The sequence below is a fragment of the Rana temporaria genome, chromosome 1 (assembly GCF_905171775.1).
Source record: "Rana temporaria chromosome 1, aRanTem1.1, whole genome shotgun sequence".
NCBI lineage: Eukaryota > Metazoa > Chordata > Amphibia > Anura > Ranidae > Rana > Rana temporaria.
The window spans coordinates 178,605,497-178,622,107 of record NC_053489.1 but is presented as its reverse complement, the minus strand read 5'-3'; the positions used below and the strand labels follow the sequence as shown (position 1 = coordinate 178,622,107).

The 16,611-nt window shown below is 44.7% G+C and overlaps 1 protein-coding gene across 1 annotated transcript in view; it reads right to left on the bottom strand.

Annotated features, from left to right (window-relative positions):
* ANAPC7 (anaphase promoting complex subunit 7) overlaps positions 1-16,611 on the bottom strand; it is an 85,956-nt gene that overhangs the window by 63,297 nt on the left and 6,048 nt on the right. The window contains exons 2-4 of the mRNA XM_040346711.1: positions 11,477-11,663; positions 5,096-5,215; positions 4,906-5,017 (exon numbers count right to left, since the gene is read on the bottom strand). Coding sequence (XP_040202645.1) covers positions 4,906-5,017; positions 5,096-5,215; positions 11,477-11,663 — 419 coding nt within the window. The remainder of the gene's footprint in view (positions 1-4,905; positions 5,018-5,095; positions 5,216-11,476; positions 11,664-16,611) is intronic.

Sequence of the window (16,611 nt, the reverse complement as noted above, 5' to 3'; positions counted from 1 at the left end):
GTGTAGCTGCTGGCTTTTAATAAACTGACACTTACCTGCTCCAGCGTTCCAGCGACGCGCCGGCCGGGGGTCCGCTCCTCTCCCCCCCTCCCCGGCCGGCGTCTTCATTGTCACTGTGGGCACCCGGCCGTGACAGCTTTCGGCTTCACGGCCAGGCACCCACTGCGTGCGCGCGCGGCACTGATTGATTGGACAGGCGATCGCCTGGGACCTGTCACGTGTCCCAGGCGATCGCCTACAGGGAGGGGCTGGCAAAAGGCGATATGACGTATCGCCTTTGCAGCCCCTCAGCGGAAAGAGGAAGTGGGACAGGAAGTCCCCTTCTCCTGAAGCCCCCACTCCCCCCCCCAAAAAAATTACATGCCAAATGTGGCATGTAAGGGGGAGAGGAGTGGGTTAAGAGGAAGTTCCATTTTTGGGTGGAACTCCTCTTTAAGTTTAGAAACTTTTTTTGGAAAGCAGAAAAATAGGTTTAGAGGCATTTCAGGTGCCAAAAGCTTCTAAACACAGGACCTCACATTTAGCCGCATTTTGTTTACAGGCGTTTTAAATTTTTGGCAATTTTTGAAAAAAAACAAACAAAAAAAACTCTTCTAAAAAGCAAATGTGACATGTTAGCGTGGAAAAACGGACGTTTTAAAAGTAGTTATAATCTGTCAAGTTAAATCGTTCAGGGGAGGTTGCAAAAACGTCCCGTGTACATGAAGCACAAGTGTCATTTCTGTCCGCTGCCTCATTCCTCTGCTATATAAGCATAGGCTACTTCTGACAAGTTTTCATGACGCCGAGAGAAATATGGTGACGAGAAGGACCTCTAGCTGATTGACAACTTTGTTCCTGTGTGCTGTATGAAGGAGGGCGTGTCAATTCCTTCCAATCAGCTCCCAGAGCTCTGCTCACTGATGTAACTTCAGCTCTCCACCCCCTGTTCTTCAGAGCTGAGAGATTGTGTGCAAATTCTGCACTTTGAATGGATGTAGAGGAAAGATGGCTGTAAATAAAATAGGTACAATTGATTTAGAAGGATTTGTTTCATCTCCATCACCTGAAGCCAGTGACTTTACTTCGTCTTCCTTGCCTATAACCAAAGTGTAAAAAGCATTTGCCTCCACTGAAATTTTCTATTAGAAGGCTGCTTCAACCAATGGAAACATTTTGCAGAGTATTAGGCAGTGAAATATTTCCGATGCATGCTACTTTTAGGTGTGAGAATTAGGTCTTTATGCTCTCAAGTGATGTTTTGTAATGACTAAATTTACCCATGTTTGGTGTTTAATCCATAACCTGAAGTGGTTGACTCACTCTAGCCGCTTTCTAAATTTACGTCTTATCGCATACCCACAAAGCAATCAATAAACAGTACGTCTCTGCAGGGTGATTTTATTTTCAATCCAATGAGGCAAAAGACCTTTCAGGTATTTCAGTATTGCACAGCTTCTCCCCAATTTAGAAACAGATTTCTATTCTAGCCTGGAATTCATGCAGACAATAATATTCCAGTGACTGGAGTTTAATTGCTAGTTTTGTACTGAAAAGAGGAAATTAGTCTTTACCGAGATGGAAGAGTTTTAGATGTAAAAAGAAGGAACCTTAACCAGTTGCCGACCACCCTATAGCAGTGTTACTGCTACACGGTGGGCGCACTGTGCAGGATCATGTATGTTTGTATGCATGTAATCAAATACCACCAAAAGAAAGCCATTGGTGTAGGGAAAAAAATAAAATAAACAACTTGGGTACAGTGTCGCACGACCACACAATTGTAAAGTTAGCGAGCGGTGGACGGCACCCACTACCCGGAAGTGGTGGGTATACATACATGCATGCATACATACATACATACATACATACACACACACTTCCAGGTAGCGGTCACAAGTGTGCACCGACCGGCAGCTCACGTCACTGCGATTATACACAGACGGTAACTTTTGCGCAAACCAATCAACAGATTGCAGTTAAAAACGCAACTGTACAGATGAGGAGTTTTTGGCACAGATTCCGAGATTTACAGAGAAGGGATATTCAAGCGATTCTCTGAAAATTACTCTTGATGAAATCAAACTCATGGAGAGAGCTAATCTACTGAGGGAAAGGCCCCCACATGAGGATAGAGCACCCACCCACTGTTCCCTTCATTACTACCCATTTTGTGCAACATATAAGCATAAAGAAGCTGATCAATAAGCATTTTGGCTAGTGATCAGGTTATAAATGTAGTGTTGCCTGAAAGACCCCAAGTTATCTATAAGGGAGCTTCCTCTTAGGGACAGGGTGGCACCTAATATTCTTACGAGGGTCCATTAAGAGGGTTTTTTTTTTTTTTAGAACCTCACTGTTTGTTTTTTATCAGTGTAGGTGCCGTTTCGTCCCCAAAGCATCCTCCCCATGTTTAGGGCATGTGGCCCTCTTTTCCTGCGGCCTGCCAGCTTGCGTGCTTGGATAAAGGTCTGGTATGGATTTTTGGGGGGACCCCCACGCCATTAAAAAAATGTTGTTTCAAATGTTTTATCAAATTTTTCACAGTGACAGAATAAAACAAGAAGGTAACTGATAGTACATACAATATAGTATTGCAAAAAAAAGATATATTAAAACATATAAATCAAAGGATAGGCAGCGTATAACAATGCTGCAAATTCAAACGAACAAGTGAAGTACAATCAAATTTTGGGTAGTAACGTCATCCAAATAGAGAGGATGTTATGAGTGGGATGGTTTCCAGTACGTTCTAAGCCACAAAGTCTTTAGGACCAGTAGGTGAGAGGATAAAACCAATACGGGTCATCCCAAACCCGTTCACGCCAAAAGGGATCAAACTGAGCGGGAGGGGGCCCTTAACAATTCCATATATATCCATACCAGACCTGAAGGGCCCGGTATGGAATTTAGGGGGACCCCTACGCAATATTTTTTTTTACATTTTGGTTCGGGGGTTCACCTTAATATTCATACCAGACCCAAAGGGCATGGTAATGGACTAGGGGGGACCCCATTCTGTCTTTTTTCAATTACCGTATTTTCCGGCGTATAAAAGACGACTTTCTGGATGCAAAAACATGCATCCAAAGTCGGGGGTCGTCTTATACGGTCTCAAGACTCACTTTTTTCTTCCAGCGGTGACAGTCCCCCATGCTGCGAGCGCGAGCGTGAATGATTTCAAAGCCGCGCCTTCACTTCAGAGTGTTCTGTGATAGGAGGAACAAAAATCTTCCCAGCAGCGCCTCTGTTCTGTGTTCCTCCTATCACAGATGCCTTCTCATCCTCGGACGAGATGAGAAGACGTCCGTGATAGGCAGAAAATAGAACAGAGGCGCTGCTGGGAAGATTTTTGTTCCTCCTATCACAGAACACTCTGAAGTGAAGGCGCGGCTTTGAAATCATTCACGCTCGCGCTCGCAGCATGGGGGACGGTCACCGCTGGAAGAAAAAAGTGAGTGTTTGCGGCGATTGCACAATGGGGGCAACAAGTTCAGGCACAGTGAGGGCAAGTGATGACACAGTGAGAGGCAATTGATGGGCAAGTGATGGCAATGTGGGGGCATGTAATGGCACAGTGGCACAGTGAGGAATGTAATGTCACAGTCTGGGCATGTAATGGCACAGTGAGGAATGTAATGGCACAGTCTGGGCATGTAATGGCACAGTCTGGGCATGTAATGGCACAGTCTGGGCATGTAATGTAATGGCACAGTGAGATTTGAAAAAGCCTGTTCCTGTCAGCGGTTCTGGCTCCCCCTCAGCTTCCAGAAAGACAGTAAGAAGGGGGTAGTCTTATACAGTGAGTATATCCCAAAATCAAAATTTTTCCTGGAAAATTAGGGGGGTCGTCTTATACGCCGGAAAATACGGTACTTTTTTCTGTATTTCCGGGACCCGACAATTCATTATAGCCGCGAGTAGTTTTAAATTACTTTTTTTCCCCCCCCTTTTGTGCAGGGACTGTTCTAAACACGGGAAAAATGTGCCACTTTACAGGCATACTATAGACACCCCGAGGTACGAAATTTAAAGGAATATTTCACTTTAAGCATTATTAAAAATCATAGCTCCCGAAAAAAAAATGTTTTAAAACTTTTTCTTTTGCATTGACCCAGGTCCCCAAACACTGTTAATGACAATAACTTGCATACAAGTCTTTAAAATTGTCAATTTAGATTTTTCACGTTCGTGTCCCTCAGACTTTAATGGTTCGAATGTTCGAACACGTTTTTTGCTTGTTCGCATGTTCTGCTGCGAACCGAACCGGGGGGTGTTCGGCTCATCCCTAGCAGAAAACATTACAGGAACAAGTCGAAATAATAGTGACTAACCACTACTAGCTATACCATGACTCGTATAAAATAAGGACCTTCACAGACATTACACCAGGTAGACTATATGCTTGAGGAGGCATAGGAAAGCACCATCAACCCGATTTCCCATGCCTGGTCAGGGGCCTACGTTTCATTTGTGTAGAAGTTTCATGGTGACCTTTTGGACGAGATGGCAGAAGATTTAAACAAAAACACACACACACACACACACACACACACACACACACACCTTAAAAACTGTTTAATAACTCGGAACGGAACTCCTCCATGTGTTTACACTGAGGAGTTGTTAGACTAAAGCAGGCCCTGCAAACCAGAAGGCCTAGTTAGGTCAACAGCAAGTTTTTTTCACGAATGTTTGCTGACCTATTAAAGCTTTCATTGTAAAATTTACAAAAAAAAAAAAAATTATAATTATTACACACACTTACACACACATACACACACACACACACACACACACACACACACACACACACACACACACACACACACACACACACACAATAAAAAAAAACATAACGAACGAAAAGCAAAAAACAGAATCACTAAAATTATGTTACACTGGAAAGTGTGGGCTAGACAGTACCTAGTATTGCATCGAGCGCCAGCGGGCACTGCCTCAATACCTCTTTGTAGCTGGTTACTGCTGAGCGTTCCTGGCCAGCCTTCTTGTACAAGTTAGCCAACATCATGTTAATCTGTGAAAAACAGAAGAAAAGCGGTATAATACACAGAAGGGAAAATAAATGACATCAATGGCTAGGAAACACATTTACCTTTGGCGTTCTTTGTCGGGAAGGAATTCCATCCAATATAGCAACAGCATCTTTATCCTGCTTAAGCATTGTGTAACACTCAGCCATCTTATATTTTACTTCTATTTCAGATGGAAGACTCTAAAAACATACAAAAAAATAAAATAAAATAAATTATATATAATTTTCAGTGCAAAAATTTTCTAAAAAGTGTTCCAAAATGTACACATATTTTTTTTTTCATTTGAATGTCATTTTATTTTTATAGAAATGAAAAAGTTAACCGTTTTGTATCCAAAATATTAACAAGTACAGAAGAAGTATCGTACCAGTATATAATCAATTATCAGAGCCCTGCCTGGAAATGTGATGCTCTTTGTTTTGTAAAAAAGCCAGAGTCACCGGGTGTCAGAGAAGAGAGTGGACTAATCGCTGTGTGTGACCAAATGCTGAGCTGCAGTATCTCTGGGACTAGTGAGCTGCTGCTGCTGTGGGGGATTTACCATCTGCTGTTAGACAGACTGAGCCATCTAGGAACTGACCATACAAACATAGGTTAGCCTTAGGCCTCGTACACACGGACGGACTGTCCGATGAAAACAGTCCGCCGGACCATTTTCATCGGACATGTCCGCTGCCGGATTTTGGTCTAATGGTTGTACACACCATCAAACCAAAATCCCCGCGGACAGTATACGCGGTGATGTGGCCGCGCCGATGACACGGCGACGTGCGTGACCCTGGAAGGTCAATGCTTCCACGCATGCGTCAAATCACTTCGACGCATGCGAGGGCTTTCGGCCGAGCGGACATGTCCGGTAAGTCGTACAGACGACCGAACATGTCCGAGGGACAGGCTTCCAGCGGACATGTTTCTAAGCATGCTAAGAAACATTTGTCCGCTGAAAACCTCTCCGATCCGCCGGAAAATTGTCCGGTCGGACGTACAGACGACCGAACATGTCCGCTGAAACTGGTCTGCGGACCAGTTTCAGCAGACATGTTCGGTCGTGTGTACATGGCCTTATTGATTCCTGCAGGCTTGACTTGGATTATACAACTAGGCCCCAACGCTAGCTGGCTGAAGAAGAGTTAGGACTAAAGACTTTGCCTTTACAGCTGCTACACAGAGACCTTCACCTATTGCTTATGCCAAGAGGCATCTCTCTCAGAGGACATTGCACCATATCGTAGCCATTCTCCTAGAGCAGTGATCATCAACCCTGTCCTCAGGGCCCACTAACAGGCCAGATTTTATGTACCTTGGGGAGATGCAGACTAGAATACTGCAATCACTGAGCAGCAAATGATATCACCTTTGATGCATTTCAGTTATCTTGCAAACCTGGCCTGTTAGTGGGCCCTGAGGACAGGGTTGATGACCACTGTCCCAGAGTACACCTGTAGACTAGACATAGTATTATTCATATTGCATGGTAATGTTTATATTCACTTATTGCTGACTTTGCAGATTCATGAGTTAATCCCAGTCTAGCGATTTAGAACTCCAAGTTACTTTGGCATAGTGATTATACTGTCTAGCAGACTGTGTGAGGCGGGGTTCACACTGATGCAAATTGGATGCAGCATTTTCCACATCCAATTCACATGACAGAAGAGTGTGACCAGCTCTCAATGAAGCCCGTTCACACAGCTCCGGAGCGGCCGCGGTCCACATTGGAAAGGGGTCCTGTGCATCTTTGGTTCATTTTCAAAAAGTTGTGGCGAAGTCTAAAGCAGGGTTAGGTTATAAAAATGTTTATTTATATATATATATACACACACACACACACACACACACACACACACACACGGCTCAAAAATTTGTGGTCGCCTCCTCGCATTTGGCGAGAAGTTTTATGTCCCGTGCGAGCGCGCTCAGACACACACACACACACATTGCGGCCAGTCTCTTCACAGGCTGGCGCGCAGTCCCTTCACAGGCTGGCGCGCCGTCCCTTCACAGGCTGGCACAGACTAGCAGCTGATTGGACACAAGCGCCCGCCCGGGACCCCCCCCCCTATCCACCTCCCATAGGCCAGTAAAAACGTTACCATGCCGCCCGGGACCGCCTCTTCACCGCCCACTGTCCAATGGAAATATGCCTCCAACTCCTGCCCGGAACCGCCTCTCACAGCGCTACGATCCTAGACGCCGCCCGGGACCGACCCTCTCCACCTCGGACCGCCCCCCTCCACCCCCCAGGCTCCCACACATCCAAGGAAGTGCACCGTGCAGTAAATGGTATGTTTAAAACAGATGTGCGGTGTGATGTGATGTTCTGGAGGCACAAGGAACCTATTTGCTGGAATGTGTGTGTGTGGGGGGGGGGGGGTGTATGGGTAATTGCAGATTAAGACTAAATCATCCCCCCAATCCATTATACCTATGCCCCCAATTCTCCCCCCAATCTATCATGCTTATGCCTCCAATTCCGTCCCCCTCCCCCCATTCTATCATATCTATTCCTCCAATTCTGCCCCCCCCCCCATCTATCATACCATATGATAGATGGGGGAGGAATTGGAGGTATAGGTATGATAGAATGGGGGCAGGGGGACGGAATTTGAGTTTTTGGGGGAGGGGGGCGCAAACAAAAAAATTAATTGCAGCCTCACTGTGCCCATCAAATGCAGCCACTGTGCCATCAATTCGCACCACTGTGCCATGCCATCAAATGCAGTCACTGTGCCATGCCATGAAACACAGCCACTGTGCAATCAATTATCATCACTGTGCCATGCCATGAAACACAGCCACTGTGCCATGCCATCAAATGCACTCACTATGCCATCAATTCGCACCACTGTGCCATGCCAAACGCATTCACTGTGCCATGCCATCAAACGCAGTCACTGTGCCATGCCATCAAACGCAGCCACTGTGCCATCAATTGTCACCACTGTGCCATGCCATCAAACGCAGCCACTGTGCCATCAATTGTCACCACTGTGCCATGCCATCAAACGCAGCCACTGTGCCATCAATTGTCACCACTGTGCCATGCCATCAAACGCAGCCACTGTGCCATCAAATGCAGCCACTGTGCCATCAATCGTCACCACTGTGCCATGCCATCAAATGCAGTCACTATGCCATCAATTTGCACCACTGTGCCATGCCATCAAATGCAGTCATTGTGCCATGCCATTAAACGCAGCCACTGTGCCATGCCATCAAACGCAGTCACTGTGCTATGCCATCAAACACAGCCACTGTGCCATCAATTGTCACCACTGATCATTTACAAGGGTGTGTTTAAGGGGCGGGGCAACAGGTGGCTAGTAACTTTAAGGCCTGGCTAGTAGCTCTGGACTTGAAATTTTGAGGCCTGTATATAATATATATATATATATATATATAATGTGGAAAGAGTATGGCACAACTGCAAACCTACCAAGACATGGCCGTCCACCTAAACTGACAGGCCAGGCAAGGAGAGCATTAATCAGAGAAGCAGCCAAGAGGCCCATGGTAACTCTGGAGAAGCTGCAGAGATCCACAGCTCAGGTGGGAGAACAACTATAAAGCCCCATACACATGGTCGGACCTTTGTCTGACCAAAAACACATCGGAAATCCATCTCTATCTAAACTCAGATATAACTCATTGGAATTTCCGATGGGGCATACACACGGTCGGAATTTCCAATGGAAAAAGTCAGTCAGACTTTTTCCATCGGAAATTCCGATCGTGTGTACGGGGCTTTAGTCGTGCAATCCACAAAACTGGCCTTTATGGAAGAGTGGCAAGAAGAAAGCCATTGTTGAAAGAAAGCCATAAGAAGTCTCATTTGCAGTTTGCGAGAAGCCATGTGGGGGGACACAGCAAACATGTAGAAGAAGGTGCTCTGGTCAGATGAGACCAAAATTTTACACTTTGGCCTAAAAGCAAAAATGCTATGTGTGGTGGAAAACTAACACTGCACATGATCCTGGACATACCATCCCCACAGTGAAACATGGTGGTGGCAGCATCATCATGTTGTGGGGATGCTTTTCTTAAGCAGGGACAGGGAAGCTGGTCAGATGTGATAGGAAGATGGATGGAGCCAAATACAGGGCATAAGACTTGAGACTGGGGTGGAGGTTCCCCTTCCAGCAGGATAACGACCCTAAACATACAGCCAGAGCTACAATGGAATGGTTCAGATCAAAACATATTCATGTGTTAGAATGACCCAGTCAAAGTCCAGACCTAAATCCTATTAAGAATCTGTGGCAAGACTTGAAAATTGCTGTTCACAGACGCTCTCCATCCAATCTGACAGAGCATTTAGCAGTAATTGCAGAGAAAGGCGGTTCTACAAAGTATTGACTGAATACAAATACACACCACACTTTTCTGATATTTATTTGTAAAAAAAAAAAAAAAAAAAATTATAGAAAACCATTTATCATTTTCCTTCCACTTCACAAATGATGTGCCACTTTGTGTTGGTCTATCACATAAAATCCCAATAAAACACAACCAGAAATGTAAATGTAACATGACAAAATGTGGAAAATGTCAAGGGGAATGAATACTTTTTCAAAGGCACAGTATACACTTGCCAGAAAATGTATTAGGAACACTATACAGTGGAACCTCGGATTGCGAGTAACGCGGTTAACGAGCAATTTTTTTTTCTAAATCCTGACTCGGTTTCAAGCCTCTGTGGTGCGCAGTACCACATTTGGCCAGGAGGTGCGGGGGGGGGGGGGGCGACAGTGACACTCAGCACCGTTCGGAGCCACTCGAAAACACTCAAGTGTTTGGGCCTTTCCGAATGCATCTGAGCGGCCTCTTCGAGTATTTCCGAGTCTCTCTGGTGCCCCCACCTATGGCCACATGCGGTATTGCATGCAATAGAAGTCAATGCAGATCAAATGACTTCTATGGGCAAACTCGCTTTGATATGCAAGTGCTTTGGATTACAAGCATTTTCCTGGAACAGATTATGCTCGTAAGCCAAGGTTCCACTGTATTAATATCACTTTGCTCTGAAAATAGCCTCAATGCTTTGTGACAGATTCCACATACATTTCTTTAAGACAGGGATCTCCAAACTAAGGCCCTCCAGCTGTTGCGAAACTACATGTCCCATAAAGCATTGTAAAAAAAATAAAAAATAAACTGACATTCAGACATGACTAGGCATGATGAGAGTTGTAGTTCCTGAACAACTGGAGGGCCACAGTTTGGAGACCCCTGCTCCAAGATCATGGTACAATTTTGGCACATTGTTAGCTGTACATGCATGTTTCAAATCCCCCATGTCCCAAAAGCAATCTAGAATCAGATCGTGTGACTGAGAAAGCTACTAAAGAACAATAAACTCACTGTCATGTTTGGGAAACTAGTTTAAGACCTCTTTTGCTGAATTTTAAAACGGTCCAAGAATGGCGAGTCTGGATTGGAACCCAAGTCTTCTGTTGGCTCTAACCTATTCATCTCAAGGTTTGAGGTGTTGTGCATGTTTTTCTGCTCGCCAGTTGTAAGGAGTGGTAATCAATCGCGTTGCTGTCAAATACATCCCCCCCCCCCATTCTGGTGTTTGATGTGGACAATACCTAAAGCTCTCAATCTGTATCTGCTTAGCTATACGCCTCGTGCTGCTCCCCATTGATTGGCCGATTAGATAAACGCATAAGTAAGCAGTTGTTCCCAATAAATTACTTGGGGAGTTTATAACACGAAGGCCCCTTTCACACTTATACGACTTGTCCCACGATTTTGGACTGTGAAATCGCATGACAAGTCATTCTCCATGATTTTCAATGACTAGCATTCATATTGGCACGACTTTAAATCGTGCCAACTTCAAAGTAGTTCTGGCACTACTTTATTTCTGAAGTCAAATCCCGTATTAACAGATCTGAATTTGAAATGCGACTTGTGCATGAAGGGGAACTCCACGCCATTTTTTTTTTAAACCAGCATGGGTTCCCCCTTCATGAGCACAGTGTGCAGGGACCGCCCTGTCATCCGCCGGCTCAGCGGAATATATATATATATATATATATATATATATATATATATATATATATATATATATATATATATATATATATATATATATATATATATATATATATATATATATATATATATATATATATATAATATTAGCAGAGACCCTAAGGAATAAAATGTCGATTGTTGCAATATTTTACGTCGAACTGTATTTGCACAGTGGTCTTTCAAAATGCAATTTTGGGGAAAAATACACTTCAATGAAAAAAAGTTAAACACACACGTAAAGTTAGCCCCATTTTTTTTGTTTAATGTGAAAGATGTTACGCCGTGAAAATCGTTATCTATCTTCTAAGCAAAAAAATAAAAATAAATTGCAATTCACATTTTAGCCAGAATTGTGCACCTCTAGTAGTCCAATTTGTTTTTAAAAGTAGCGTCTGTACCTGATTTTGTGGCGTGGCACCAGCATTTCCCGTGGATGGCCTGACTTTGGAGGTCTTGGTTAAGGCTTTTTTCTGCTGTAGAGCCATGGTGTATTTACTGACAGCATTGCGATACTCCTTGTCATGGAAGAGAGAATCTGCATGGTACACCAATAACTGGTACTTCTGTGATGATGAAAACATTTCCCTAAGAAAAAATAGATATAAATAAAAAGGATGAATGATTTTAACCCTACAGACAGCATGGTGGTATATTTATGAGCATCATATAGGCCCCGTTTAACCACTTAAGACTGGGACCAATATGCAGGTAAAGGACCAGGCCCCTTTTTGCGATACGGCACTGAGTCGATTTAACTGACAATTGCGCGGTCGTGCGACGTGGCTCCCAAACAAAATTGGCGTCCTTTATTTCCCACAAATAGAGCTTTCTTTTGGTGGCATTTGATAACCTCTGCGGTTTTAATTTTTTGCTCTATAAACAAAAAATAGAGCGACATTTTTGAAAAAAAAAATTATAATATATATATATATATATATATATATATATATATATATATATATATATATATATATATATATATATATATATATATATATAAATTCAATATATTTTACTTTTTGCTATAATAAATATCCCCAAAAAAAGATATAAAAAAACGTTTTTTTCCTCAGTTTAGGCCGATACGTATTCTTCTACCTATTTTTGTTAAAAAAAATAAAAAAAAAATCGCAATAAGCGTTTAACGATTGGTTTGCGGAAAATTTATAGCGTTTACAAAATATTGGATAGTTTTATGGCATTTTAATTAATAATTTGTTTTTTTTTTTACTACTAATGGCTGCGATCAGCGATTTTTTTCGCGACTGCGACATTATGGCGGACACATCGGACAATTTTGACACATTTTTGGGACCATTGGCATTTTTTTACAGCAAAAAAAGCATTAAAAATGTGAAAATGACAATTGCAGTTTGGGAGTTAACTACTAGGGGGTGCTGAAGGGGTTAAGTGTGACCTCATATGCGTTTCTAACTGTAGGGGGGCGGGGCTGGATGTGTGACATCATTGATCGCGTTTCCCTATATCAGGGAACAGACGATCAATGACAGCGCCACTGTGAAGAACGGGGAAGGCGAGTTCACACACACCTCCCCGTTCTTCAGCTCCTGTGACCGATCACGGGACACTGGCGGCGATCGGGTCCCATGGACACGGAACTTCGGACTGGGTTGCGGGCTCGCGACCCACGGCTGGGCTTAAAAAAAAACAAAAAAACGTACAGGTACATGATTGTGCCCAGCCGTGCCATTCTGCCAACGTATATCGGTGTTAGGTGGTCCTTAAGTGGTTAAAAGACCAATTTTCCCAGTTGACCTCCTCCCTGTGGGTTTATTGGGCTGTCCGAAGGGCTTAGGCAATGAACTTGTCTTGCATACAAACGGCAAAGAATTTTCGACCAACAAACACAAAACTATCTGCTTTTTCAGCTCTTTAGCACCACCCTTTGGGCAACTTCTGCTAATGTTGTGTTATGGTGAGCATTGTTTTGGAGCGTGCGTGTTTATACTTTGGAGTTTTGCCCGATGAACTTGTGTACACACGATCGGAAAATCCGACGACAGACAAATTTTAAAGCATGACAATTGTCCGATGGCGCGTACAAACGGTCGGATTTTTGGACAACAGCCTGTTATCACACAATTACCATTGGATAATCAGATCGTGTGTGCGAGGCTTTAGAGCAGGGATCTTCAAACTACGGCCCTCCAGCTGTTGCGAAACTGCACATCCCATGAGGCATTGTAAAGCTCTGATATTCATGACTAGGCATGATGGGAATTGTAGTTCCTGAACAACTGGAGGGCTATAGTTTGAGGACCCCTGCTTTAGAGAGCTTTACCCTCACTTCCTGTATAGCTGACATTTTACACAATAAGGAAGTGATGGGAACTCACCAACTCCAACACAAACATTAGTTTTGCCCTGTGCACCGACTTAGGCTGACCACACATGTTCAATTTTTCTTTAGATTTATCTTAAACTACGTAGTAGTGCAAGGGCCTGCCCAATTGGATGCAATTGAAAGTTGTATAGTTGTGACCTCATTCTATGTTTTTTGGTAAATCTAAAAAGGAAAATTGTACAAGAAAATGGCTGGTGTGATAACTGATCACATGTGCAGCACTATGGCAGTTGCAGATCAAACAGAGGCCAAGATGGCAGCTGCCATGGCTGAAAAGCCTTAGCGGGTTTAGTTCTGCTTTAAACTGTTCCACCCTCCCCCTTTTTTATCAGGATTGGGGACCCACAGCCTTTGGGAATAGTTTACATCTCATGCCATATGGTTCCCTCTGCTGGCTGCACCTGTGCATTACACTCACATAGACTTCTATGAGACCATCCACCTAACTGGGAGATGGACTAGGTCGAGCACAGCCAGGAGGACTTGCATTGTGGGATGTAAACAACCCCTGAAGGTCACAGTTGTCGGATCTTGGCAAGTATAAATCTGTGGAAGGGGATGACGGATGGTTTAGTTCAGGGTACAAGGGCAAAAAGGATAAGTGCACTCCGCCTGAAAGCATGCTTATTCTTAAAGCGGAGCTCCACCCTAAAGTGGAACTCACGCTGATCGGCACCCGCCCCCCCTCCGGTGTCACATTTGACACCTTTCAGGGGGAGGGGGGTGCAGATACCAGTCTAAAGACAGGTATTTGCACCCACTTCCGGCCACACGTCACGGGCAAAAGACGGGTTTTTCTGACTTCCCGTCTGTCGCCCATTGTGTGCTGGGAACACTTGGCTCCCAGCATGTGAGCCAATCGGCGGGCGCAGCGCGACTCGCGCATGCGCCTTAGGGAACCGGGTAGTGAAGCCGAAGTGCTTCACTTCCTGGTTCCCTCACTGAGGATGGCGGGGGGAGCAGCAGAATGACGAGCGATCGCTCATCCTCTGCTGCGGACGGCGCTGGACTCCAGGACAGGCAAGTGTCCCAATATTAAAAGTCAGCAGCTGCAGTATTTGTAGCTGCTGGCTTTTAATATTTTTTTATACTGGCACATCCGCTTTAAGTGAGCTGCCCATGCCGGGTCGATTACCGACACTCATTAAAACTGCAGAAGCTACTTCGATGAGCGGCCAAACATCATCACAGAACCAGTCCAGATGACTGTAACCAACTAATGCTATACACCAATCAGCCAAAACTTTATGACCACCACCTAATATTGAGTAGGTTGCCCTTTTGCCACCATAAACAGCCCTGACCCACTGAGGCATGGACTCCACTAGACCTCCAAGGCTGCATTCACACCTGAGCGTAGCATTTTGCGGCGTTTTTTACCACGATTTGCCGCGACAAAATGTGGCGTTTTTTACAGGTCTAGGGTCACCAATGTAAAACGCCCAAATTTGAGCGACAAAAAAGGGTCCAGAACTTCTTTGGGCTTCAGGCGTTCGGCGTCAGGCGTTTTTGTAGTGGAGATGTGAACCATCTCCATAGAGAATAATGTATTTTTTCCCCCTCTAGCGTTTTGGGGCGTCGCACTTCAGGCGACAAAACGCTCAGGTGTGAATGCAGCCTAAAGGTATGCTGTGTTATCTGGCACCAATCCATCAGTATCAGATGATTTAAGTCCTGTAAGTTGCATAGTGGGACCTCCGTGGATCAAACTTGTTCTTCCAGCACATCCCACAGATGCTCGATTAGACTTAGATCTGGAGAATTTGGAGGCCAAGTCAGCACCTCAAACTTGTGTTACTCAAACCATTCTTACAATGTGGCAAGGGGGCATTATCCAGCTGAAAAAGCCACTGCTAATAAACAAAATTATTTTGAGGAGGCTAGGTTCACATATGAGCGAATTGGAGGCGGCTATCCCCGCCTCCAATTCGCATGACATGCGAGTGTGCCCGGCTCTCAATTAGAGCTGCACAAATTAATCGTTAAAAAATCGTGATCTCGATTCACGTGAGACCGTGTGCTTGCCAGTGCACAGCGTGACACTCCTCCTCGCCTCAGCGCGCTGACTACAGACCTCGAACCACCGACTGCAGGCATGTGGAGACAGTGTCTGTGAGATTTGCACCTGCTGGTAGGAAATAGACTGTCTGTCCTGGGGAGCATGGCTGTCTGTACTGAGTGGAGGAGGGGGGACACCAGAGGAGGGGGGTCACCCGAGGGGGGGGGGGGGGGGGGGGGGGACACCTTCAGGTCCGCCTGTCAGTTTTGACGGTGGACCCAAATGGCCGCTCCATGCATGCCTATGGAGCGTCGTATGTCAGCGGAGACATCCGACCCGATAAAATCAGACGGCTGGCGATACGTCCCCATCTGTCCATGGCAGATCGGATCGGATGATATCTGATGAAAACGGACATGCTGTCTGTTCTCATCAGATCTCTTCATAGGAGACAGCGGCGCTGCACAAGTCCCGTAGCGACGGAGTCTGCCTCGTGTGGAAGAGGGCTTAAAGTCCAAATCTTTTTCTGGCGCTTGTTTCTCAAGTTAAAAATCAATATTTTTTGATAGAAAATTACTTGGAACCCCCAAACATTATATATTTTTTAGCAGAGACACTAGAAAAAAAATGGCAATTGCTGCAATATTTTATGTCACTGTATTTGCCCAGCGGTCTTTCAAAATGCAATTTTTGAAAAAAAAAAACACACTTCAATGAATAAAAAAAAAAAAAAATAATTAAACAGTAAAATTAGCCCAATTTTTTTTGTTTTAATGTGAAAGATGTTATGACACGAGAATCGGGATCCATCTTCTACCAGGGGTCTCCAAACTTTATAAACAAAGGGCCAGTTTACTGTCCTTCTAACTTTAAGGGGGCCGGACTGTGACCAGTGGGGCAAGAAAATGTCCTGGTGTCATCAGGACTAATCAAAGCCCATCATTGGTATTAGGGTGAGGAATAGGGCCCTATTGTTGGTATCAGTGGGAGGTAGAGTGTCCCATCGATGGTGCCAGTGGGAGGTAGAGTGTCCCATCGATGGTGCCAGTGGGAGGTAGAGTGTCCCATCGATGGTGCCAGTGGGAGGAAGAGTGTCCCATCGATGGTGCCAGTGGGAGGAAGAGTGTCCCATCGATGGTGCCAGTGGGAGGAAGAGTGTCCCATCGATG